General features: G+C 43.9%; 1 protein-coding gene and 1 gene segment (V, D, J or C); both read right to left on the reverse strand.

Annotated features, from left to right (window-relative positions):
• LOC140419035 (uncharacterized) overlaps positions 1-27,798 on the reverse strand; it is a 529,091-nt gene that overhangs the window by 28,835 nt on the left and 472,458 nt on the right. The window lies entirely within an intron of this gene.
• LOC140419029 (Ig heavy chain C region-like) lies at positions 7,129-27,085 on the reverse strand. The segment is given in 5 exon segments: positions 7,129-7,576; positions 12,065-12,373; positions 13,423-13,734; positions 13,947-14,246; positions 27,043-27,085. Coding segments are annotated over 5 exon segments (1,356 nt in total).

The following is a 27,798-nucleotide window of genomic DNA, read 5'->3' on the forward strand; positions in this document are numbered from 1 at the left end:
TTATTGTCACGAGTAGGCTTCAATGAAGTTACTGTGAAAAGCCCCTAGTCGCCACATTCCGGCACCTGTTCGGGGAGGCTGGTACGGGAATTGAACCTGCTGCTGGCCTCCCTTTGTCTGCTTTAAAAGCCAACGATTTAGCCCAGTGAGCTAAACCAGCCCCAGAAAGAAGGTTCGATAGAAACTAGAATGATCTGTTGTGAATTTCTATCCTATTCTTATGTGGTTAGCACAATTGCTTCACAGCTCCAGGGTCCCAGGTTCGATTCCGGCTTGGGTCACTGTCTGTGCGGAGTCTGCACGTCCTCCCCGTGTGTGCGTGGGTTTCCTCCGGGTGCTCCGGTTTCCTCCCATAGTCCAAAGATGTGCAGGTTAGGTGGATTGGCCATGATAAATTGCCCTTAGTGTCCAAAATTGCCCTTAGTGTTGGGTTGGGTTGTGGGGATAGGGTGGAGGTGTTGACCTTGGGTAGGGTGCTCTTTCCAAGAGCCGGTGCAGACTCGATGGGCCGAATGGCCTCCTTCTGCACTGTAAATTCTATGGTAAATATAGTGATCATTTTTGTAAACTTCTTTTTCGGGCACGAGAATGGGAGGATTGGCAGCTGGGCAACTCGGACCAAATATAACATCAAGATCTGACAGTCACTAAATTAATTCGGATCTAAATATCACAAACTGTCAATGTGCTTGTCAGTTCTGACTGTGGGAAGAGATTTGAAGCATCAGTGTGACTGGAAAAGCCCCGAGACACACACACACCTGAGTGAGTGTGTTCCAGTGAACTGACTGTGGAAAGAGCTTTAACCAGTTACACAGCCTGAAAAATCATCTTGTTTCCTCTGGTGGGAGAGTCTAGGACCAAAGGGCATAATCTCAGAGGAAGGGATCCCAAATTTAGGACAGAGGTGAGGAGACATTTCTTCCATCAGAGTGTAGTGAATCTGTGGAATTCTTCAGCTGTGCAATCATTCTGTCTCTGAGTTTACCATAAAAAGGCAGAGGCGAAGGTGTCTTAACCGGGATGGGCCGTTTGGTGGCGCAGTGGCGCTTTCACTGAGGGGCCTTAAGTTCAGAAACATCCCAGACAGGACTGGTGAGAAATATCTGTCTGGGAAAGAGGAGAAAACTGTATAATCGGGGAAATTGAGCGGTGCCGATGAACCTGAGAGAAAGGAGTTCAGCAAAGTCTTATTTTCTTCATTTTTCATTCAATATTTATTAAAATTTCAGAGAAAATATTACACAAAAGTTTATTTTGAAGTTAACAAAAGGGAACATAACGATTGAGGGTCACAGTGAGAACAGAACACATGCCTTCTGAGCTGCCAAATGTATGTACAACTGTAACAGACACCAGAAAGAGAGGACAGGAGCTCAACATAAAGGGAAGGCAACAGTTGCAAATAAGGTACGAGATAAGTTACTTATTTACAAAGAACAAAGAACAAAGAAATGTACAAGACATGACATTGAGAGAAATGATTAGCTACAATCACATTACAGCCAAAATTATCTTGTACAATTCAAACTGAAAAACAGAAATACTGTCCATGATTGTCTCAGTTACAGATGCAGAATAATAAACTGAGAGAATTTTACTGTTAGAGTCACCAAGAGGAGATATTGTATTTGTGCCAGAGATCACAATAAACAGCTGAGGAAAATCGACAGCATCCGAACGTCAACCGATCACTTGATCTGTAAAAGAGAGAGAAAACGATGAAGCAGATGTTTATGATCGGGGACATTAATGTTAGAGTTTTTAATCAATCAAACATTTATAGATTTTTTTAAACGGCTTCTGTCAGTCTGAAGTGTGAGTGGATTGAATCTTCTCACCTTCACCAGAGTGACTGCAGCGCTGTAGGACATGCTCAGGAAGAACAGGGTGATGAATGTGGAAGCGGTTGTCCAGATGTTGCCGTTATCATCCTCATTGTCTTCAGTCCAGGTGTGCTCTGTGGTATCTACGAGGATAGAGCCGAATAAATATAATCAGATTGTTGATTAATCCAGGATACATATTTAATATTCTCGTTTCACTTTCTTAAGATGATAATTCATTATCGAAGATATTTTTCACTACAGATCTATTGTTGAGTTCATGTTACTCAGCAACCGATGTCTGCAACTATCCCAACAGCTGTCCTTCCATTCCATTCCTCATACAGCCCATGTCCGAAAGGTTGACACCTTTTCTTCGGAATCAGTTGATTTTTGAATAACTTCACACGTTCTGTGATTGGAGAATATTATGATGGATATTGAAGGGGGGGAGGGGGGGGTGTTCACTGAATGACTTATTTGTAAACTGTGAATGTTGCTGTTTAAGAGCTCGGATATGAATAATAAACTGAATAATATGGATAATAAACTGAATAATCGGATATGAATAATAAAATGAATAATAATAAATATGAGTTCCATCTTGTTTGTTTACTTCCGAAGGAAACACTTGGCATGTCATTGACTTCAATCAGTTTCGCAGTAAGAGCATTGTTTCGTTGTGTTTGTCGGATCATTATGTAATTGCCTTATAAAATGCCACATGAACAATATATGTGTTCATGTGGCATTTTGCGTTCCACAGGTATGTCAGTGTTTTGATGTTTGCGTCTGCATAAATGGGTCTGCGTGTCTGTTAATGTGTGTTTCATCATTGAATCATCAATATAGAATTGCTACATTGTTGGCTTTTCTCTTCTGTTGTGTGTCCAGATGTCTGCGTGTGTACTAAAGTGTTCGTGTTAGCATGTGTATGAGTCTGCTAATATGTATCTACGTGTGCCCATAAGGGCGAATGTGCATTATTTCTGTTAATTGCTATATTTCTGTTATCGTATTGTCACAAGTAGGCTTCAAATGAAGTTACTGTGAAAAACCCCGAGTAGCCATATTCCGGCGCCTGTTCGGGGAGGCTGGTACGGGAATTGAACCATGCTGCTGGCCTGCCTTGGTTTGCTTTAAAAGCCAACTATTTAGCCCAGTGTGCTAAACCAGCCCCTTGTGTATAAGTGTATAAGTGTAATTGTATAAGTGTAAGTGTAATTGTGTGCGTTCATGTGTCAATGAGTATTGATCTGTGTATGTGTGTCAGTGCCTGTGTACATACTTCGTTTATCTTCTGTCAATATGATTGTATGAGTGTAATATTGTGTGTGTTTATGTGTTGAAGCCTATGTTTATGTATTCATGCCTGTGTTACTATGTGCTCCTTCCTGCCTTCCTGTCTAGCAATATATGTGTTCATGTGGCATTTTGCGTTCCACAGGTATGTCAGTGTTTTGATGTTTGCGTCTGCATAAATGGGTCTGCGTGTCTGTTAATGTGTGTTTCATCATTGAATCATCAATATAGAATTGCTACATTGTAGAAGAAGGCTACTCGGCCCATCAAGTTTGCACCTCCGCACTAAAAGAGCACCTTACATCGGCACACGCCTCCGCCCTAACCCCATAACCTCATAACCACACCTAACATTTTGACACTAAGGGCCCAATGATGATGGCAATCCACCTAACCTGCGCATCTTTAGAATATGGGAGGAAACCCGAGCACCCGGAGGAAACCCACGCAGACACGGGGAAACTGTGCAATCTCCACATAGTCACGCATGGCGGGAATTGAATCTGGGTCTCTGGCGCTGTGAGGCAGCAGTGTTTTTATGTGTAGATGGTTGTTTATAACTATCTATTGATGTGTATTGAAGCCTTTTTCTTATTCGTTCATGGGATGACAAAATGCTGAGCCAGCATTTATTGCCCATCCCTGAGGGCATTTAAGAGTCAACCACATTGCCGTGGATCTGGAGTCACATGCAGGCCAGACCAGGTCATGACGACAGCTTTCATTCCCTGAAATGCATTCATGAACCAGATTGTTTTTTTAGGACAATCGACATGGTTTCATTGTCATCATGAGACTTTAATTCCAGATATTTGTTGAATTCAAGTATCACTATCTACCATGACGGGATTCAAACCCGGGCCCCAGAGTATGACTTTGCGCCTCTGGATATTAAGTCCAGCAATACCACTACACCACTGCTTCCATGTGTACTAAAGTGTTCGTGTTAGCATGTGTATGAGTCTGCTAATATGTATCTACGTGTGCCCATAAGGGCGAATGTGCATTATTTCTGTTAATTGCTATATTTCTGTTATCGTGAAATTGTGCGAATGCATATGTTATTGGCTAACATTTGTATTTCATATTCTTGTCAGTCGGCTTTTATATTATGTTAGGAGAGAGAATGGCGATGTCACTGAATTAGTAATCCATGGATGTCACTGAATTAGTAATCCATGGCCCAGACTAATGCTCTGGGCACATGGGTTCAAATCCCACAATGGTGGAATTTAAGTTCAATTATATTTTATGGGCAGTTCGGTGACACAATGGGTGGCACAGTGGCACAATGGGTAGCACTGCTGTCGCACAGCTCCAGGGTCCCGTCTTCAATTGAGGCCTTGGGTGACTGTCTGTGTGGAGTTCGCACTTTCTCCCCGTGTCTGCATGAGTTTCGTCCGGTGCTCTGGTTTCTTCCCACAGTCCAAAGGTGTGCAGGTTCGGTGGATTGGCCACGCTAAATTGTGCCCTAGCGCCCAAAAGGTTAGGTCGGTTACTGGGTTATGTGGATCGGGTGGGGACATGTGTTTGTGTGGGTTGCTCTTTCCAAGGGCCGGTGCAGACTCGATGGGCCGAATAACCTCCTTCTGCACTGTAAATTCTAGATTTTTTTGTTTGCATCTTTGTATATATGTTTGCATATGTGGGTTTGTGTGTACTTGTGTGCCTGCTTGTGTGTGAATTTGTGCATGTATGTGTATAGCTGCATGTTTGTGTGTGTATATGTGTGTGTGTTGGGTCAACATATGTGTTTTGATGTGCCTGTGTGTATGTTTTTGTGTTGCTATGTGTATGCATTTGTGTGTGTGTGCGTGTGTATGTTTGTGAGTAGATGTACGTGTGCATGTTTATGTCTGTTTATCTGTCTGTGTAATTGTATCAACTGCCTGTAGCTTTGCCAGTTGTGAATATTATTGGTCCCGATGTAGAATATGTTGAAATATATGCTTTTCAACGCATTTTCCGTGAGAAGCAAGGTGACATCAGGTGACCGAATGCAAAAATACAAAGAGGTGCCTCAGGAGAGAACACTGAAAACCCAGGAAGAACTCAATCACCAGTCTGGATTTGGATTATGGGGCACCAGTTTTAGCATGCGGATAAGAGGGACAAGACTGCGAAAATATTAAAATTCTGTTGCATAAATGGATATTTTGAGAACATCTTTAGCATGATGATCTTTTTAAATCTTCAGCCAGAAAGGTACAAGCCGTCTTGTAATGTCAGTAACCGAGTCCTTACAGTAGAGACCCGTCCACTCCCAAACTCCCTGCTTGTGGAGTGGACGGATAGTGAGTTAATAATCTCCCTCTCTCTGGTTGGCTAAGCAAATTCCATTTGGTTTCTCCCTGCTGAGGAGGTGGAGATACAGATAATTCACTCATCATCTACGTCCTCTTGTGATAGGAAAGGTAGAGGTGAAAGGGGTTAATGTTGTCCTTTTCCTCGCTTTGTTGGGGAGGTGAGTGTACAATGGATTAGCTACTGCCCCTCCCCCTCCCTTCGTTGGGGAAGTGGGGGTACAGTGTGTTAACTAGTACCCCTCCCCTCTCTCTGTTGGGGAAGTGAGAGTACAGTGTATTAACTAATGCCTCTCCCCATCTTTGTTGGGGAGGTGGGGAGACAGTGGATTAACTAATGCCCCCCACTCTTTGTTGGGGAAGTGGGGGTACAGGGGGATAACTAATGCCCCGCCCCTCTCCTTGTTGGGGAAGTGGGGGTACAGGGGGATAACTAATGCCCTACCTCTCTCCTTGTTGGGGAAGTGGGGATACAGGGGGATAACTAATGCCCCGCCCCTCTCCTTGTTGGGGAAGTGGGGGTACAGGGGGATAAATAATGCCCCGCCCCTCTCCTTGCTGGGGAAGTGGGGATACAGGGGGATAACTAATGCCACGCCCCACTACTTGTTGGGGAAGTGGGGGTACAGGGGGATAACTAATGCCCCGCCCCTCTCCTTGTTGGGGAAATGGGGTACAGGGGGATGAATAACGCACCGCCCCTCTCCTTGTTGGGGAAGTGGGGGTACGGGGGATAACTAATGCCCCGCCCCTCTCCTTGTTGAGGAAGAGGGGTACAGGGGGATAACTAATGCCCCGCCCCTCTCCTTGTTGGGGAAGTGGGGGTACAGGGGGATAACTAATGCCCCGCCCCTCTCCTTGTTGGGGAAATGGAGTACAGGGGGATGAATAACGCACCGCCCCTCTCCTTGTTGGGGAAGTGGGGGTACGGGGGATAAATAATGTCCCGCCCCTCTCCTTGTTGGGGAAGTGAGGGTACAGGGGGAATAACTAATGCCCCGCCCCTCTCCTTGTTGGGGAAGTGGGGGTACAGGGGGTTAACTAATGCCCCGCCCCTCTCCTTGTTGGGGAAGTTGGAAACTAGATTGCCAATTTCACTTCCCCTCTCTTTGACGGGGGCAGGTGTTGTTGCTCCATGTTTCTGTGTGTCCCTCAGTTCAGTTCCCACTGGGTGTAGAAAGACTCTCATATAGACTGATGGAGTTATGGACTGGTCTGATCTCTTCACGCACCTTCACCCGATGCCTGTGTCTATCTGTTTACATTGTATATTTAATGTTTGCCCTATTATGTATTTTAATGTACGGAATGATCTGTTTGAGCTGCACACACTGTACGTTTCACTGTACCTCGGAACACGTGAAAATAAATCAATCCAGATGCAGCAACTTAAAGCTGAAATCAATTTTAAAGGGATGGACAATGAGCGAAGCAGGAACACCGAGATCTAAATGTGATGTGTTTGTTTGTCTGAAATGGGAACGTGTCCGATTTCTCCTCAGCGGGAGGAAAGTCAATGACGATATTTTGCTGAATCCTGGAATAAATTAGTTTTACTCTGTCTCTAACCCATCTGTGGACACTGGTTCTTTAAGACGTGGGGCTGAGATATGCAGTATTCCGAGTGTCATTAAACAGATCTAATATTAGCAAAGGAGAAGCACCATTAATTAAGCGGCTGTGCATTTAAATCACAATTGGAGGAAAAAGCCTTTATTGTTTTTATTTTATTTCGCTAGTAATCGGTAGATTCTCATTGACATGAATTAACGGTGTCCATCAGAGCGAGGGAAATGTTCACAAAACTGGGTTTACCGCTGGATTTATTAACCGTTCTGTTGATGATCTTCAAGGGGATGGCTTCATGTCCCACCACACAGGAGTAAGAAGCGCCGCTGGCCCACTCCTCCGCTGCAATGGATAACAGGCTGTACATGAAGAAGGAGTTATTGCCGTTCTCCGCCATCACCTCGGTGTTCTTGTAGTTCCCGGGGTTCACTGGCTTGTCATTGACGGTCCACTTGACGAAGATCTCTCGGGGGGAGAAACCTCTCACTAAGCAGCTGAGGGAGACGAATCTCTGAGCGGAGACGTCTTCAGCCGAGGGCAGGAGGACAGAGACGGACGGTTCCCGCGGATTGGGATCTGCAGAAAATGTACAATAAATGTCAATAAAATGGGGAATTCCGGAGACATTGGAACCGCGGGTTAGATGTGAGAGAAATGTGTTTAGTTGGACTTTAAAGTTTTAAATTTTTCCACTTTGGGATCTGTGCTGTTTCCAAGTTCGGAGCAGCGATGAACACAATCCTTTTTCCTGAGAATTTACGGCGTGGACTGGAAAGTTGCAGAAAGTTTACAGCAAACTTTCTACATGGTCTATATCTGAACCTGAGGGGCACAAATATCCTGGGGGGGGGGGGGGAGATTTGTTAGTGCTCTTTGGGGGGGGGGGGGTTTAAACTAATGCAGCAGGGGTATGGGAACCTGGATTGTAGTTTTAGGGTACGGGAGAATGAGAGTATAGAGGTCAGGAGCACAGATTTGACGTCGCAGGAGGGGGCCAGTGTTCAGGTAGGTGGTTTGAAGTGTGTCTACTTCAATGCCAGGAGTATACGAAATAAGGTAGGGGAACTGGCCGCATGGGTTGGTACCTGGGACTTCGATGTTGTGTCCATTTCGGAGACATGGATAGAGCAGGGACAGGAATGGATGTTGCAGGTTCCGGGGTTTAGGTGTTTTAGTAAGCTCAGAGAAGGAGGTAAAAGAGGGGGAGGTGTGGCGCTGCTAGTCAAGAGCAGTATTACGGTGGCGGAGAGGATGCTAGATGGGGACTCATCTTCCGAGGTAGTATGGGCTGAGGTTAGAAACAGGAAAGGAGAGGTCACCCTGTTGGGAGTTTTCTATAGGCCTCCAAATAGTTCTAGGGATGTAGAGGAAAGGATGGCGAGGATGATCCTGGATAAGAGCGACAGTAACAGGGTAGTTATTATGGGAGACTTTAACTTTCCAAATATTGACTGGAAAAGATATAGTTCGAGTACATTAGATGGGTCGTTTTTTGTACAATGTGTGCAGGAGGGTTTCCTGACACAATATGTTGACAGGCCAACAAGAGGCGAGGCCACGTTGGATTTGGTTTTGGGTAATGAACCAGGCCAGGTGTTGGATTTGGAGGTAGGAGAGCACTTTGGGGACAGTGACCACAATTCGGTGACGTTTACGTTAGTGATGGAAAGGGATAAGTATACACCGCAGGGCAAGAGTTATAGCTGGGGGAAGGGCAATTATGATGCCATTAGACGTGACTTGGGGGGGGGGGATAGGTTGGAGAAGTAGGCTGCAAGTGTTGGGCACACTGGATAAGTGGAGCTTGTTCAAGGAACAGCTACTGCGTGTTCTTGATAAGTACATACCGGTCAGGCAGGGAGGAAGGCGTAGAGCGAGGGAACCGTGGTTTACCAAAGAAGTGGAATCTCTTGTTAAGAGGAAGAAGGAGGCCTATGTGAAGATGAGGTGTGAAGTTTCAGTTGGGGCGATGGATAGTTACAAGGTAGCGAGGAAGGATCTAAAGAGAGAGCTAAGACGAGCAAGGAGGGGACATGAGAAGTATTTGACAGGTAGGATCAAGGAAAACCCAAAAGCTTTCTATAGGTATGTCAGGAATAAGCGAATCACTAGGGTAAGAGTAGGGCCAGCCAAGGGCAGGGATGGTAAGTTGTGTGTGGAGTCTGAAGAGATAGGCGAGATACTAAATGAATATTTTTCGTCAGTATTCACTCAGGAAAAAGATAATGTTGTGGAGGAGAATGCTGAGACCCAGGCTATTAGAATAGATGGCATTGAGGTACGTAGGGAAGAGGTGTTGGCAATTCTGGACAGGCTGAAAACAGATAAGTCTCCGGGGCCTGATGGGATTTATCCTAGGATTCTCTGGGAGGCCAGGGAAGAGATTGCTGGGCCTTTGGCTTTGATTTTTAAGTCATCATTGGCTACAGGAATAGTGCCAGAGGACTGGAGGATAGCAAATGTGGTCCCTTTGTTCAAAAAGGGGAGTAGAGACAACCCTGGCAACTATAGACCGGTGAGCCTCACGTCTGTAGTGGGTAAAGTCTTGGAGGGGATTATAAGAGACAAGATTTATAATCATCTAGATAGGAATAATATGATCAGGGATAGTCAGCATGGCTTTGTGAAGGGTAGGTAATCCCTCACAAACCTTATCGAGTTCTTTGAGAAGGTGACTGAATAGGTAGACGAGGGTAGAGCAGTTGATGTGGTGTATATGGATTTCAGTAAAGCATTTGATAAGGTTCCCCATGGCAGGCTATTGCAGAAAATACGGAGGCTGGGGATTGAGGGTGATTTAGAGATGTGGATCAGAAATTGGCTAGCTGAAAGAAGACAGAGGGTGGTGGTTGATGGGAAATGTTCAGAATGGAGTTCAGTTACAAGTGGCGTACCACAAGGATCTGTTCTGGGGCCGTTGCTGTGTGTCATTTTTATCAATGACCTAGAGGAGGGCGCAGAAGGGTGGGTGAGTAAATTTGCAGACGACACTAAAATCGGTGGTGTTGTCGACAGTGTGGAAGGATGTAGCAGGTTACAGAGGGACATAGATAAGCTGCAGAGCTGGGCTGAGAGGTGGCAAATGGAGATTAATGTAGAGAAGTGTGAGGTGATTGACTTTGGAAGGAATAACAGGAATGCGGAATATTTGGCTAATGGTAAAGTTCTTGGAAGTGTGGATGAGCAGAGGGATCTAAATGTCCATGTACATAGATCCCTGAAAGTTGTCACCCAGGTTGATAGGGTTGTGAAGAAGGCCTATGGAGTGTTGGCCTTTATTGGTCGAGGGATTGAGTTCCAGAGTCATGAGGTCATGTTGCAGCTGTACAAAACTCTGGTACGGCCGCATTTGGAGTATTGCGTACAGTTCTGGTCACCGCATTATAGGAAGGACGTGGAGGCTTTGGAGCGGGTGCAGAGGAGATTTACCAGGATGTTGCCTGGTATGGAGGGAAAATCTTATGAGGAAAGGCTGATGGACTTGAGGTTGTTTTCGTTGGAGAGAAGAAGGTTAAGAGGAGACTTAATAGAGGCATACAAAATGATCAGGGGGTTAGATAGGGTGGACAGTGAGAGCCTTCTCCCGCGGATGGAAATGGCTGGCACGAGGGGACATAGCTTTAAACTGAGGGGTAATAGATATAGGACAGAGGTCAAAGGTAGGTTCTTTACGCAAAGAGCGGTGAGGCCGTGGAATGCCCTACCTGCAACAGTAGTGAACTCACCAACATTGAGGGCTTTTAAAAGTTTATTGGATAAGCATATGGATGATAATGGCATAGTGCAGGTTAGATGGCTTTTGTTTCGGTGCAACATCGTGGGCCGAAGGGCCTGTACTGCACTGTATCGTTCTATGTTCTATGTTCAAAGAAACGGGCGATTCAGCCCAACTGTTCTGTGTTGGTGATCAGCTCTTCACCAGGCTCCTGCCATCTCAATCCCAGAGGATTGGAAAACTTTATAACAGTATAACAGCCTTATTCCAAACGGATATGAGACAAAAAGAGGTAACTATAGGCCAGTGACCTTAACGTCTGTTGGTGGGAAACCATTGGCGTCCATTATAGCGGATGTGATAACAGAGAGAGCATTTAGAAACACATAATATAATCTTGCAGAATCAGCACGGCTTCATGAAGGGGAAATCATGTCTGACAAACTCTGAGAATTATTTGAGTGGTAACAAGGAGGAAAGAGAAAGGGGAACCAGTAGATGTAATGCGTGTAGTCTGTAAATTTGCAGGTGATATAAAAATGGGTGGGTAGGCAATTGGTCAGGATGACACAGGAATCTACAGAGGGATGTAGACAGGTTAAGTGATTGGGAAAAAACTTGGCAGACGGAACATAACGGAGGAGAATGTGAGATATACAGTTTGGTAGGAGGAATAAAATAGTTGAGTTTTATTTAGATTGAGAAAGACTTCAGAAAACTGTAGCACAGGGGCATTTGGGTGTCCTCGTGCAGAAATCTGCAGGTAATAGGGAAGACACATTGAATGTTGGCCTTTATTTTAAAGAAAAGGAATATAAACACAGGGCAGTCTTGCTACAACTATACAGTGCACTAGTCAGACCACACCGAATATACTTTGAACAGTATTGGTCAACTTATCTAAGGAAGACGTATTGGTTTTGGAAGCAGTCCAGAGAATGTTCACGAGGTTAATCCCGGGTATTGAGGGATTTTCTTATGAGGAGAGATTGAGTAGGTTGGGGCAGTACTCATTGGAGATTATAAGAATAAAGGTGACCTAATTGAGACATCAAAGCTTCTCAGAGGGTTTGACAGGTTAGATGCCGAGAGCTTGCTTTCCTTGTGGAAGAGTCTAGGATCAGGAAGGAAATCAAGGGATATGGGGTTTAGGTAGGAAAGTGGAATTGAGGATTATATCAGATCAGTCATGGTCTCACTGAATGCTGGGCAGTCTACAGGCCCAGATAATTTCGTAAGTGGAATTAACAATCGGGATAGACGAAAAATGCTCTGAATGCTTAATATTCACCATTGTGCTGTCACTGGAAATGGACACAATGACTCATTGCTTCAATCTCACCGCTCACCTATTTTTTTGTGGATTGAAATTCTTAAAGGAGTTGGCAGGTCCTGGTGGCTCGCCACACAGTCAAACACAGCCCCACTCAGCCAGGCTTGTGTCGAGATGTTTAATTTGCTGACCACGCTCTCAGTATCTGCCCCAGGCTGGTCGGCAATCTCTGATTTCAGCAGCTTCTTCGCTTCACTCCAGGACACGTTGACTCCATAAGGAGCATTCGAAATGACGCAGGTTAAGGTTACAGTCGCCTCCAGTAAGACCTGTTCTATTGTTGGCGGCAGTATTGTTACTGACGCATCAGTGCAAAGGGAAGGATCTGTGAATAAAAAATTGAAAATCAACCCAAGTTTCATCTTCAGAATCAGGACAGCAGTATTCAGCCTGAACTCTCTAAATGGGAATAAATCAACTTCGAAATATCAACCTATAAAGATAATCTTCAAGGTACAATGGAAAGCCAGCTTGTTCTGTGAAAATTATTATATAATCACTACAGTGCAGAAGGAGGCCAATCGGCCCATCGAGTCTGCATCTACCCTCCGAATGATGACCCTACCGAGGACAACTTCCCCTCCTTATCCCCGTAACCTCATAACCCCACCTAACCTTTGAACACTAATCGACAAATTAGCATGACCAATTCACATACAATTCACAACCTGAAATGAAATGAAATGAAAATCGCTTATTGTCACAAGTAGGCTTCAAATGCAGTTACTGTGAAAAGCCCCTAATCGCCACATTCCGGCCTGCACATCTTTGGACTGTGGGAGGAAACTTGAGGAGCCGGAGGAAACCCACGCCAACATGGGGAGAAAGTACAAACTCCACAGAGACAATCACCCAAGGTCAGAATCTAACCCGCGTCCCTGGCGCTGTGAGATAGCAGAGCTAAACACGATGCTCATTGTTAAAGTCCATCAGCCCGGAATCATTATCACGAATCAGCATTGCAGCATTCCCAATCCGAATACATCATTCCTGATCTCTGGATCGCAGTAATGAACGCTGATCCATAAATAGGTTGGATGAACTTTCCAACACTTTCCTTCGGAGCTGTTATCAGTAAAGGGTTCCAGACACCCACTACTCTCAAATATAATCAGCTGTCTCAGGATAAAGCTGATATAAAGTCCACCTCACTCACTAAATGACTTCAAATTAGAGGAAACATTCTTTGTTCTTCTGATAAAACCCTGAATGATGAACAATCCTAATGCAGCTCTTACATCAGAGTGAAACACAAACTACATGGCAGTAAATTAGAAGTTGTTCTGTGCTTTGCACTAACTTCAATAAATTCCTGATTTGGATTAACATCAGAGTGCAGGATGATTTATTGTTTCCTCTGTTTGTTTCTCTTACCAGACCCGGTGATATTGTGACTTTGGGTGACCTCTTGATGAGTGACCTGGCAGGTATAGGCCGCTTTGCTGAACCATTCCCCAGCGGAGACTGTCAGCCGACTGCTCGCCGAGAATTTCCCGTTCACTTCACAGGCGGGAGAGGTGACAAATCCTGAACCCATGGCTTGTCCATTCTTCAGCCACTTCACCGTCATTGACTTTGGACGGAAATCGTTGATTGAACAGACGATGGTAGCAAATTTCTGTCTTGAGATTTCTTCATTAGAACTCACGGTGAGGAGAACATTTGGATGGATGTCAGGTAGAGGACCTTCAAGAAACACAAGTTAACATTTATTGCAGAAGAAATCGATGACAATCAAAACAAGTTCATATACTTTAATATTTTACTGTGACAAATAGACACTAAGCTGGAATATCCATGGATCAGGACTGTGCAGAATAGTATAAATGAGTTAGAACCAAGACCCTACACAAGGTAATTGTAGGTTTTCTGTTCGTCACAGTTTCCACAACACTTACATTTCATTCCAATGCTCTTGTCTGAGCCGCTGTGTCGAACCTCGCAGCTGATTTTGCTGCATGCTCCCTCTGACTCGGTGATGGTTAACTGGCTGCTCAGGGTGTAGGTTCCCTTCTTGTTTCTCACTGACGGGTATTTCTTAACTCCAGTGGTGATCAGCTGCCCATCTTTCTTCCAGGTAAGGCTGGTGATTTCTGGGGAGTAGTCCATCGCTAAACAGCCGTAGGTCACAGAGCCGTCGGTGTTCTGTTGCTGACAGGAGGAGACCAGGCTGTAGAGAGTGGGCGGAGATAGTGTCGCTGGGAGAGAATGGCCCATTCAACAAGTTAGACTCTGTTATTTGTGTTTATCAAGTAACCGAACATTGTATAATTTGAGCAGAACTATGAGTTTATCCCGACATTTCCCCATTAAATCCTACATCCCCATTTAAGCTCCTAAAGACCTACTTTTTATCCCCTCTTTAGAAACTCACATCTCTTTCTCCGTCACTATCTGAATGAAAGGCTGTGACTAGCGGTGTTCCACAGGGATCAGTTCTACGGCCTTTGTTGTTCGTGGTGTATATAAATGATTTGGAAGAAGTTGTAGCTGGTCTGATTAGTAAATTCTCAGATGACACAAAAATTGGAGGGGTTGCGGATAGTGAAGAGCATTGTCAGAGGATACAGCAGGATATAAACTGGTTGTAGTCTTTGGCGGAGAAATGGCAGATGGAGTTTAATCTGGAAACGTGTGAGGTAATGCACTTTGGAAGGTCCAATGGATATAGGAATTACACAATAAATGGTCGAACTCTTGCGGGTATTGATATACAGAGGGATTTGGGCGTGTATGTCCACCGATCACTGAAAGTGGCAACGCATGTGGGTAAGGCGCTCAAGAAGGCATCCGGCATGCTGGCCTTCATCGATCGGGGCAGTGAATAAAAATTGGCAAGTAATGCTGCAGCTGCACAGAACCTTAATTAGGCCTCATTTGGAATATTGTGTACAATTCTGATCGCTACACTACCAGAAAGATGTGGATGCTTTGGAGAGGGTTCAGAAGCGGTTTACTAGGTTGGTGCCTGGTATGGAGGGCATGAGCAATGAGGAGTGGTTAGATAAACTCGGTCTGATCTCACTGGAACGACGGAGGTTGAGAGGCGACCAGATAAAGGTCTATAAGATTGTGAACGACATGGACAGAGTGGCTAGCCAGATGTCTTTCCTAGGGTAGGCGAGTCAAGTACTAGGGGAAATACATTTAAAGTGTGTGGGGAAAAGTTTTGAACTGATGTGCGGGGCAACTCTTTTACACAGAGGGTGGTAAATATATGAAATGCGGTGCCTGTGGAGGTGGTGAGAGCAGGTAGGATAGTGGCATTTAAGGGGCATCTAGACAAATACATTAATATGTTGGGAATGGAATGATACAGCTCCGTAAGTGCAGACGGTTTTACTTTAGGCAGACACCATGCTTGGCACCATGGAGGGCCGAAGGGTCTGTTCCTGTGCTGCATTGTTCTTTGTACTCCAAAATGTTCCCCTACTGAAACGTCAAACACCTGTCCAGGCTCAAACCCCAATACCAGATCCAGTACAGCCCCTTCCCTAGTTGGACTATCTACATGTTGCATCAGAAAGTCTTCCTGGATACACCTTACAAACTCTGCCCCATCCAAGCCCCTAACATTAAGTGAGTCGCAGTCAATATAGGGGAAGTTAAAATCCCCTACTACAACAACCCTGTTACTTTTTATCGAAAATCTCTCTACCTATCACCTCCTCTATCTCTCGTTGGCAGTTGTGGGGCCTGTAATAAATCCCCAACACTGTGATTGTCCTCTTCCTGAGCTCTACCCAGATTGTCTCATTGCATGAGTCCTCTGAGGTGTCCTCCCGCAGTACGGCTAAAATATCCATCTCAACCAATAATGCTACTCCCACCCCTTCTACACCCCCTTGTATCTCTCCTGAAGCATCTATATCCTCAGCTGACAATCCTGCCCTTCCATTAACCACGTTTCTGTGATAGCCGGAACACATAGTTCCAAGTAATAATAAGTACTAATAAGTAACTAGGGCAACTGTCTGTGTGGAATTTGCATATTTTTCCCGTATCTGCATGGGTTTCCTCCGGGTGCTCCGGTTTCCTCCCACAGTCCAAGTTTGTGCTGGTTAGCTGGATTTGATTTGCTAAACTTTCCCAACTGGGGTTGCGGAGAGAGGTAGGGGGATTGGGCTTGGGTGGGGTGCTCTTTCGGAGGGTCGGTGCAGACTCGATGGGCCGGACGTATGGATTCTGTGAAAGAAGACACTCCCCGTAATCCCATGCACTTTAACTTTACATATGAATCTGCCATGTGAGGCCTTATCGAAAGCCTTCTAAAAGTCTAAATAAACCACATCCACCTGTTCTCCCTGGTCAACTTTACCAGTTACATCTTCAAAGAATTGCAGTAGATTTGTCAAGCGTGATTTCACTTCCGTTGATGCATACTGACTTTGTCTGATTTAACTGAGCATTTTGAAAATGGGGACATTATCAGTCCTAGTCAGCATGGATTCCCTACAGGGAAATCATGTTTGACAAATTTTCTGGTATTTTTTGAGGATCTGACCAGTTGAGTGGTCAAGGGAACCAGTGGATGTTGTGTATCTGGACTTTCAAATGGCTTTTGACAAGGTCACGTACAAGAGATTAGTGAGCAAAATTAAAGCTCATGGTATTGGGGGTAATGCATTGGCATGGATAGGGAACAGGTCTGCAGACAGCAATCACAGAGTGGGAATAAAGAGTCATTTTTAGAGTGGCAAGCAGTGACTGGCGGGGTACCACAGGGTTCAGTACTGAGACCCCAGCTGCTCACGATGATTAATGATTTGGACTAAGGAATTGCATGCAATATCTCCAAATTTGCAAATGATACTAAGCTGGGTGGCAGTTTGTGCTGTGAGGAGGTTGAAAAGAGGCCGCAGGGTGACTTGGACGGGTGGGCTGAGTGATCAAATACAATATAATGTGGATAAATGTGAGGTTATCCACTTTGGTGACTAAAACAGAAGATAGATTATTGTATGAATGATGGCAGTTTAAGAAAGGGGAAGTGCAACGAGATCTGGGTGTCGAGGTGGAACAGTCACTGAAGGTTAGCATGCAGGTACAGCAGATGGCGAGGAAAGCTAATGGCATGCTGGCTTTCATAGTGAACCGATTTGAGTATAGGAGTAGGGCTGTCTTGTTGCAATTATACAGGACCTTAGTGAGGCCACACCTTGAGTATTTTGTACAGTTTTGGTTTCCTAGTTTGAGGAAGGACATTTTTGCTATTGAAGTTGTCCAGCGAAGGTTCACCAGACTAATTATCGGGATGACAGGACTGACAGATGAAGAAAGGTTGGATCGACTGGGTTTGTTCTCACTGGAATTTAGAAGAATGAGAGGGATCTCATCAAACCATATAAAATCCTGATGGGACTCGACAGACTAGATGCGGGAAGAATGTTTCCGATGTTGGGCACGTCCAGACTAAGGGTCTAAGAATAAGGGGTTGGCCATTCAGGACTGAGATGAGGAAGAACGTCTTCTCTCAGAGAGTTGTGAACTTGTGGAATTCTCTACCACAGAAAGCTGTTGGGGCCAGTTAATTGGATAGATTCAAGAGGGAGCTGGACGTGGTCCTTGCGACTAAAGAGATCAAGGGGTATGGAGAGAAAGCGGGAGTGGGATACTGAATTTGCATGATCAACCATGATCATATTGAATGGTGGCGTAGGTTCGAAGGGCCGGATGGGCTACTTCTGCACCTATTTTCCGTGTTTCCATAGCTGGCAACACAACCAATTAGTTCGATGCTGATTCGGTTTGCTTGACCTTGGTGGATTTAAACTCTCAGATCAAGAACGGCACAAGTTAATGTATACAGTAAAGACCCCACTCTCCCCACGAAAACACATGTCTCTGCTGCAAGGGTAGAGCTGCAGTACTGGCTTGATATGAAATAAAACTCCTCCTATATTTTCCCATCTAATGTGCCCACGGAAGGATGCAATCCAGTTTGAATAGAGATGTGTCCTCGGAAGGATTCAATGTAATTTGAATATAAATGTGCCCACGGAAGGGTTCAATCCGGTTTGAATATAAATGTAGGAGCTACAGGGCCGGTCACAGGCTAGGAATCCTGTGACGAGTAATCTAACCGCTATCGCCTAAAGGCATTTCACCGCCTACAAGTCAATTCGATGCTTGAATAACTTCCATTTCTCTCAATGAGTGAAACTCCAACAAACTCATGAAACTCGACACTATCCACGACAAAGAAGCCCGAAAAATAGTCCCTGTCTTAATATTGACTCCGTCCACCAAGGACGCACAGTGGCAGAAGTGTGTATCATATACAAGATACATGCCACAATTCGATAGAACTCCTTCGACAGCACCTTCAAACCCGCAATCTTTACCACCCAGCAGGACAGGTGCTGCAGGCACATGGGAACACGGCCACTTGGAAGTGCTTCTCCAAGCCACTGAGGATCCTGACTTGGCCTCGTCACCTACCCTAATACCCCAAGGTAGTAGTAGAAATATGATAAATGAATTGATTTCTCGGCCTTGTCCAATTAAATAGGCACAGGCCTGCTACAGCAATGATTGCAATAGCGCAAACCATGCTTTGTATTTTCGAATCGACGATTACCGGGGCAGATACTTCACTTGTTCAAAATAAATCAAATCTCCTTGTACAATCTGCCTGTCGTTCATGAATTATTTTTCTAACCGTCACATTCTAGGTCATGATTCCGATTTCTGAGGCGCCGAGTCAAACATCAAGTCAAACTTTAACATTTCGCACAGATATAAATTGAAGCCATTTATCAATTTCCTCTTCCTAAAATACGGGAAAAGGAAGTATAGATTTAAACCCAATCAGGAAGTTGGGTTGGCACAGTGGGCTAAATAGCTGGCTTGCAATGCCAGCAACGTGGGTTTAATTCCCATGTGTGGTGACTAGGGGCTTTTCACAGTAACTTCATTGAAGCCTATTTGTGACGGTAAGCTATTATTATTCAAAACTCCCTTCGAGTTTCTACTATTTCTCACTGCCCATCTGAAACCTCAAAAAACGCACAAAACTTAGTTCCGCTGACAAGCAACAGATCAAATATAACAGATTCATGTTAATTTATTGTCCATAACAAAGACACAAGAATTAAACAAATCAGGAAATATTCACGTTGAAAAGCAATTACCACTGATTTGATCTAATTTCATAATTGAATGCCATCAACAGAAAAATCAAGATGAAACGCCCGACTGAGCTGAAGTTAGCGGAGTAAAGTATCGTTTTCCACTTTAATTTCAAGTGCAATAAAAATTATCTAAAGCCTGTAATATTTTGAACGCCAGTGCACAATTCAGGTGTAGCAGGCCATTAATCATGAATTACTTAGCACTAAGATCATATTTAAAAAGAGCAACTTGTAAACTCACTCCCAGTGAATTCTCCCAGTGAGCCAGAGAAGACACAGCCAGGAGTGAGACACAGCTAAGAGTGAGTTTGGGAATTTGAATCTAGGTGGGAATTCAAAGCTGGGTTGGGAGGAGGTGCTTTTTATCCCTGGTAAGTAGTGTTTCTGTTTTTCTGTTTCTTTTCATTTGTATATTTATTTATTTTGTTCTTCGTTATTTATTTATTTATTTAATTTTTTGGGGGTGGGGGGAATTGTAATTGTTGAAGTTAACCGAAGGTTTAAGACATGGCAGGAGATCTCAGACCCGTGTCATGCTCCTCGTGTGCGATATGGGAGCTCAGGGACACGTCCACTGTCCCTGGCTCCTTCACGTGCAAAACGTGTGTCCAGTTGCAGATCCTGTTAGACCGTTTGACGGCTCTGGAGCTGCGGATGGACTCACTTTGGAGCATCTGCGATGCTGAGGACGTCGTGGATAGCACGTTTAGCGAGTTGGTCACACCGCAGGTGAAAGGTACTGAGGGAGATAGAAAATGGGTGACCAAAAGACAGAGCAAGAGTAGGAAGGCAGTGCAGGTGTCCTCTGCGGTCATCTCCCTGCAAAACAGATATACCGCTTTGGATAGTGTTGAGGGAGATGGCTCACCAGGGGAAGGCAGCAGCCAGGTTCATGGCACCGTGGCTGGCTCTGCTGCGCAGCTGGGCAGGAAGAAGAATGGCAGGGCTATAGTGATAGGGGACTCAATTGTAAGGGGAATAGACAGGCGGTTCTGCGGACGCAATCGAGACTCCAGGATGGTATGTTGCCTCCCTGGTGCAAGGGTCAAGGATGTCTCGGAGCGGCTGCAGGACATTCTGGGGGGGGGGGGGGGGGGGGGAGGGAGGGTGAACAGCCAGCTGTCGTGGTGCACATAGGCACCAACGATATAGGTAAAAAACGGGACGAGGTCCTACAAGCTGAATTTAGGGAGCTAGGAGTTAAACTAAAAAGTAGGACCTCAAAGGTAGTAATCTCAGGATTGCTACCAGTGCCACGAGCTAGTCAGAATAGGAATGTCAGGATAGAGAGGATGAATGCGTGGCTCGAGAGATGGTGCAAGAGGGAGGGGTTCAAATTCCTGGGACATTGGAACCGGTTCTGGGGGAGGTGGGACCAGTACAAACCGGACGGTCTGCACCTGGGCAGTACTGGAACCGATGTCCTAGGGGGGGTGTTAGCTAGAGCTGTTGGGGAGAGTTTAAACTAATGTGGCAGGAGGATGGGAACCGATGCAGGAAGTTGGAAGGTAGTAAACAGGGACAGAAATAAAAGGCAATAAGGGGGAAGGTATAAGGCAGAGAAGCCATAGCCAAAAATCAAAAAGGGCGACAGTACAAGGTACAGTGACTGAGGGGTGCTCAGTGAATAGGACCAGGAATACTAAAAGAAATAAAACGTGAAGTGAAAACATTAATGGTAAGCGACGCGGCAGGTTGTTACATGAAGATATGGGTTCAATGACAAGGAAAATTAGGAGAAAGGTTAAGAGGAAATATAACTTAGGAGAGGTTACTGATCGAGGTGTTAAGATTCAGAACAGCGGTAAAAAAGCCAACATAAGTGTACTTTACCTGAATGCTCGTAGTATTCGGAATAAGGTAAATGAGTTGATGGCGCAAATCATCGTGAATGACTATGATTTAGTGGCCATTACTGAAACATGGTTAAAGGATGGTCACGACTGGGAGTTAAATATCCGAGGGTATCAAACTTTTCGGAAGGACAGAGTGGATGGTAAGAGAGGTGGTGTAGCTCTGTTATTTAAGGATGACATCCGGGCAACAGTAAGGGATGACATCAGTGCTATGGACGATCAGGTTGAATCCATTTGGGTGGAAATCAGGAATAGTAAGGCGAAAAAGTCACTGATAGGAGTAATCTATAGGCCACCAAATAGTAACATTATGGTGGGGCAGGCAATAAACAAAGAAATAACTGATGCATGTAGAATAGGTACAGCAGTTATCATGGGGGATTTTAATCTACATGTTGATTGGTTTAACCAGGTCGGTCAAGGCAGCCCTGAGGAGGAGTTTATAGAATGTATCCACCATAGTTTCCTAGAACAGTATGTAATGGAACCTGCAAGGGAACAAGCGGTCCTAGATCTGGTCCTGTGTAATGAGACAGGATTGATTCAGGATCTCATAGTTAGGGATCCTCTTGACTGTGGTCGCATGGTCCCTGTGCGCGGGTTTCATATAATTCTCCAGGGACTGTGGTCGCATGGTCCCTGGGTGCGGGTTTCATATAATTCTCCAGGAAGTTCAGATTGCAGTCGTACAGGTTGCTGAGCAGGTCCCTGTGAGCCCCCAGGAGAGCTCGTCTGTCCACTACATTCCTCATTCTGGTACTGGAGTTCACAAACACCTGTTGCACGTGATAGAGAGGCTCAAAGAGGTTAAACAGAGGGTGGGATTCTCCCAACTGAAGGCAGAGTGTTGATGCCGTCGTAAAAACTGGAGTGTTTAACCACGGTGTCATCGGACGGCTATGTGTAGTGATCCTCTGCCCTACAGGAGGCCAGCACGGCACTGGAGCGAACCATGCGTCAAATGGCCACCGCAGGTCTGCGCATGCACACTGCGACCGGCGCCGACGCAACATGGCGTAGGGCTACAGCTGCAGGAGGCTCAACATCTTGTGCAATAAAGCCTCAATAGTTTCACAAAAAAAAAAAGTTAGGGATCCTCTCGGAAGGAGCGATCACAATATGGTGGAATTTAAAATACAGATGGAGGGTGAGAAGGTAAAATCAAGCACTGGTGTTTTGTGCTTAAACAAAGGAGATTACAATGGGATGAGAGAAGAACTAGCTAAGGTCGACTGGGAGCAAAGACTTTATGGTGAAACAGTTGAGGAACAGTGGAGAACCTTCCAAGTCACTTTTCACAGTGCTCGGCAAAGGTTTATACCAACAAAAAGGAAGGACAGTAAAAAGAGGGAAAATCGACCGTGGATATCTAAGGAAATAAGGGAGAGTATCAAATTGAAGGAGAAAACATGCAAAGTAGCATAGATCAGTGGGAGGCTAGAGGACTGGGAAATCTTTAGGGGGCAACAGAAAGCTACTAAAAAAGCTATAAAGAAGAGTAAAATAGATTATGAGAGTAAACTTGCTCAGAATATAAAAACAGATTGTATAAGTTTCTCCAAATACATAAAATTTATAATGGGAGATGAGGAAATGGCTGAGGAACTGAACAGGTTTTTTGGGTCGGTCTTCACAGTGGAAGACACAAATAACATGCCAGTGAATGATGGAAATAAGGCTATGACAGGTGAGGACCTTGAGAGGATTGTTATCACCAAGGAGGTAGTGATGGGCAAGCTAATGGGGCTAAAGGTAGACAAGTCTCCTGGACCTGATGGAATGCATCCCAGAGTGCTAAAAGAGATGGCTAGGGAAATTGCAAATGCACTTGTGATAATTTACCAAAATTCACTAGACTCTGGGGTGGTCCCGGCGGATTGGAAATTAGCAAACGTGACACCACTGTTTAAAAAAGGAGGTAGGCAGAAAACGGGTAATTATAGGCCAGTGAGCTTAACTTCGGTAGTAGGGAAGATGCTGGGATCTATCATCAAGGAAGAAATAGCGAGGCATCTGGATGGAAATTGTCCCATTGGGCAGATGCAGCATGGGTTCATAAAGGGCAGGTCATGCCTAACTAATTTAGTGGAATTTTTTGAGGACATTAACAGTGCGGTAGATAACGGGGAGCCAATGGGTGTGGTATATCTGGATTTCCAGAAAGCCTTTGACAAGGTGCCACACAAAAGGTTGTTGCATAAGATAAAAATGCACGGCATTAAGGGGAAAGTAGTAGCATGGATAGAGGATTGGTTAATTAATAGAAAGCAAAGAGTGGGGATTAATGGGTGTTTCTCTGGTTGGCAATCAGTAGCTAGTGGTGTCCCTCAGGGATCAGTGTTGGGCCCACAACTGTTCACAATTTACATAGATGATTTGGAGCTGGTGACCAAGGGCAATGTGCCCAAGTTTGCAGATGACACTAAGATAAGTGGTAAAGCAAAAAGTGCAGAGGATACTGGAAGTCTGCAGAGGGATTTGGATAGGCTAAGTGAATGGGCTAGGGTCTGGCAGATGGAATTCAATGTTGACAAATGTGAGGTTATCCATTTTGGTAGGAATAACAGCAAAAGGGATTATTATTTAAATGATAAAATATTAAAACATGCTGCTGTGCAGAGAGACCTGGGTGTGCTAGTGCATGAGTGGCAAAATGTTGGTTACAGGTGCAACAGGCAATTAAGAAGGCAAATGGAATTTTGTCCTTCATTGCTAGAGGGATGGAGTTTAAGACTAGTGAGGTTATGCTGCAACTGTATAAGGTGTTAGTGAGGCCACACCTGGAGTTTTGCGTTCAGTTCTGCTCTCCTTACTTGAGAAAGGACGTACTGGCACTGGAGGGTGTGCAGAGGAGATTCACTAGGTTAATCCCGGAGCTGAAGGGGTTGGATTACGAGGAGAGGTTGAGTAGACTGGGACTGTTCTCGTTGGAATTTAGAAGGATGAGGGGGGATCTTATAGAAACATATAAGATTATGAAGGGAATAGATAGGATAAATGCGGGCAGGTTGTTTCTACTGGTGGGTGAAAGCAGAACTAGGGGGCATGGCCTCAAAATAAGGGGAAGTAGATTTAGGACTGGGTTTAGGAGGAACTTCTTCACCCAAAGGGTTGTGAATCTATGGAATTCCTTGCCCAGTGAAGCAGTAGAGGCTCCTTCATTAAATGTTTTTAAGATAAAGATAGATAGTTTTTTGAAGAATAAAGCTATTAAGGGTTATGGTGTTCGAGCCGGAAAGTGGAGCTGAGTCCACAAAGATCAGCCATGATCTCATTGAATGGCGGAGCAGGCTCGAGGGGCCAGATGGCCTACTCCTGCTCCTAGTTCTTGTGTTCTTATGTAAGCTATTGCTAATTGCCAATTACTTTTCCTGTGAGCTATTTGTAATATACAATAAAGATTAATGTAAAAAATAGGTTTCAGTAATCCAACCTTGTTTATCCCTTGAACTTTGTGGAATAATTGGGGTTTAATGAAAACAACCTGACAATTAATCAATGTTAAAAAATAAACTTAAAAATTATGTAAACATTCAGACAAGCTTATTGCTACTATTTATCTCTATTCAAATGTTAATATTTTGTTTTGTATATTTACTGTATCTGCCCCGTTTTAACTCACAAAAATATGCATACTGCTGAATACACTCATAAATCATAACTTCAATATTATAATTTTGTATACAATATATATATGTTCCAGCAGTTTGAAATCAATAAAAGTACTTCCTAGATTTAATAACTCAGACAATCCCTGTAACATAATTATTCATCATATTGTTTAATTAAAGAAGATCCAAATATATCACTGGAAAACCCGATGAGAACAATTATTTCAGATCCTCTGCGACACTGAAACATGATCAACAAATGGAGTCTGCACGTTGTTGTTCAATTTAATATTTAATAGGAATTAGGCATAAGGCTCAGCTATAATCAGTTCTTCTAGTCGGCCATTTGTTCTGTTTATAATGATATGTTGTGCACAGCACAGCTATGTGAGACATGATGCTATTATTAAATGCAAAGCTAATATTAAATTTTTGCAATTAAATCAATCTGTACGACTTTCAAGTTTTACTTTTTAATCTCCAGTGATAGCAGTTTGAACTTTCCTACAGTACAAATGAAATCACATGAACAATACTTTGACTGTCAGCGACTTCCAACTTTCAGCAAACTGTTCAATATCAGATTAGTGACATTTACCACGCTGTCCAACTACAGGTGACATTGAAGGGATATTGTGATTGCCATATATATTATAACATCCTTGGTTAATATGTAGTTATATTGTCGCCTTTTAATTCTGCTGTTTGTTCTTGCAGCAACAAATCATATTCTGTATGAGCATTGTAAGACATGATTTCGTTTTTTTTTAAGCATAGGTTAAAGTAACCTGGGGCTATTGCGGCTGGTTTAGCTCCAATACGATGGGGCTGGTTTAGCACACTGGGCTAAATCGCTGGCTTTTAAAGCAGACCAAGGCAGGCCAGCAGCACTGTTCAATTCTCGTACCAGCCTCCCCGAACAGGCACCGGAATGTGGTGACTAGGAGCTTCTCACAGTAACTTCATTGAAGCCTACTTGTGACAATAAGCGATTTTCATTTTTTCATTTCATAAAAAAAATGTTCCAACGTAACTTGCATTATTTTCTTTATTTCCGAACATTGCCTGTTTTCTGCCTGCAATAGTGTTTCAAGCATTTTCAAACATGTTTGCATACAACATGAAGACGTGTAACCGCTCCGTGTCACCCAGGTTAAACAATGAAGAAATAATGCAGAGACGCCAAACCCTTTCTCAAATTTTAATCATTCAAAGTCACCTGAACACACAATATCCTCAGCAGAATCCAGGTAAACAGCTCATCACCAAATATATGATTTATCAAACTAAACATAAATCCAGATTAATGGCAGCCGTATTTTGATGAGGTGCAATATGTCCAACAAATTAATATTGAAACTTGACCACATTTTATTCATATTGTGTCATAATTTAAACATTTTTAAACGCTTAATGTTAGCAAAACTCTTAATGTTAACAGTAGTTGGTAAAACCTGCAGCCGTCAGATGACACCGAGATTATATATTGCAGGGACAGCAAGCTGCGTCTTCAGTAACAAACTATGTTGTGCATGAGCATCGTAAAGCGTGTCTTAGTTCAATCTGCAACTATCACTTAAATTAAATACATGCGGTGGCAGCCTGCCTGTTTTTGCCTGCAATGGTGCTTCAAACATTTTCAAACGGGTAGACTATATGCATTGAACCAGAAAATGTGTAACAACTCAGCGCCATAGAGTTTCAAGAATGCAGAGACACCAAACCTTTTCAGAAATGTTACCTATTCAAATTCACTCAGACACAAAGCACCAAATCACATCACCGAGCGTCTGAAAGTAGTTGCATGGAGAAGCAGCTCAATTCGACACTGAACAGAATCAAATGTAACATTGCAAGAAAATCTCAATGTGGAACCCATCAATCCGCCATTCACCAAGTGAATGAATAGTTAAACTAAACAGAAATATGGAATAATATCATCAGCTTTGTGAGGAAGCGGAAAATGTTAAATCATTAATTTAAAATGTTTGCATATTGTGTTACTATTGGGTGAAATTTCAAACTTTTGTCCAGTGGAGGATAGAGCCTGCGGCTATTAGATACCATCGAGAACAAACATAGCAGAAACGCCGAACTGCTTTACATTATTTTGGTTTTAAAATAATCCGGCCATACAGAATCCTCAGCAGATAAAGATCAAATCAGAATAACCAGAGACCTCGGGAAATAACACACCAGCACCTTTTTGTCAAGGAGCAGAGTAAATGAAAAATTATTTTTACTAGAATCACATGAAACATTGCACTAAAATTTCTGCATTAAAACAGAACCCGCCAAACCACATCTCAGTGAACGAATGAATTGCTGAAATAGAGAAATGTATAAAACAAAGAGTCAAGTAAAACAGTCAGTAAATAATTGGATGGTTCTTACCTGCAGTCACCGTCACCACGGTCCCTGGTCCCCAGTAGTCCATGACGCCACAATGCTACAATCCCTGTGCTGCACCACACAATAACTGGAACTGCACAAAATAGACAGAAATCCACCATTATTTTAAATATTCACAAGCAGAGACAAAATCAATTCAGCATGAATTTTCATGAAACTATAATTCGACTTTTGGATATTGTCTTATCTTCACGAATGTCGCCACTGTTTTATATTTCACAGATTGGCACATGAAGTATCATTAAAGCCGCCAACTGATAAGTGGATAATTATCACCAGTCTCCCATAAATTCTTTGTCCTTTGAATAGCACTGAACATAAATGATACTTCACTGTAAATATAATTACCTTTCAAAAACGCAAAAACGGTCAATTTGTGCCAGTCAGCTTTTTGTATTGGGAGTGACTGCTGTGCCACCCAGTAGCTTGTGCAGCAATTGTACAGTAATAGACGGCGCTGTCTTCGGTCTTCAGATTGTTCATTTCCAAAGCTGCAATGTTGTTTGAAGTGTCTTTGGATGCAACAAATCGGCTCTGTATCCCTGAGGCATAACGGTTGTCCGATGAAGTATAGAAGTGAACCAACCACTCTGGCCCCTGTCCTGGAAACTGGCGGATCCAGTGCGTGACGTATCCACTTAGACTAACGCCAGTTATTTTACAGGTCAGTGTCAGGGAGCCTCCGGGACGCCCGCTCTCTGCCTCTGGCTGAGTCAACACAACCTCCGACTGGACACC

This window comes from Scyliorhinus torazame, chromosome 5, assembly GCF_047496885.1.
Source record: "Scyliorhinus torazame isolate Kashiwa2021f chromosome 5, sScyTor2.1, whole genome shotgun sequence".
NCBI classification, from domain to species: domain Eukaryota; kingdom Metazoa; phylum Chordata; class Chondrichthyes; order Carcharhiniformes; family Scyliorhinidae; genus Scyliorhinus; species Scyliorhinus torazame.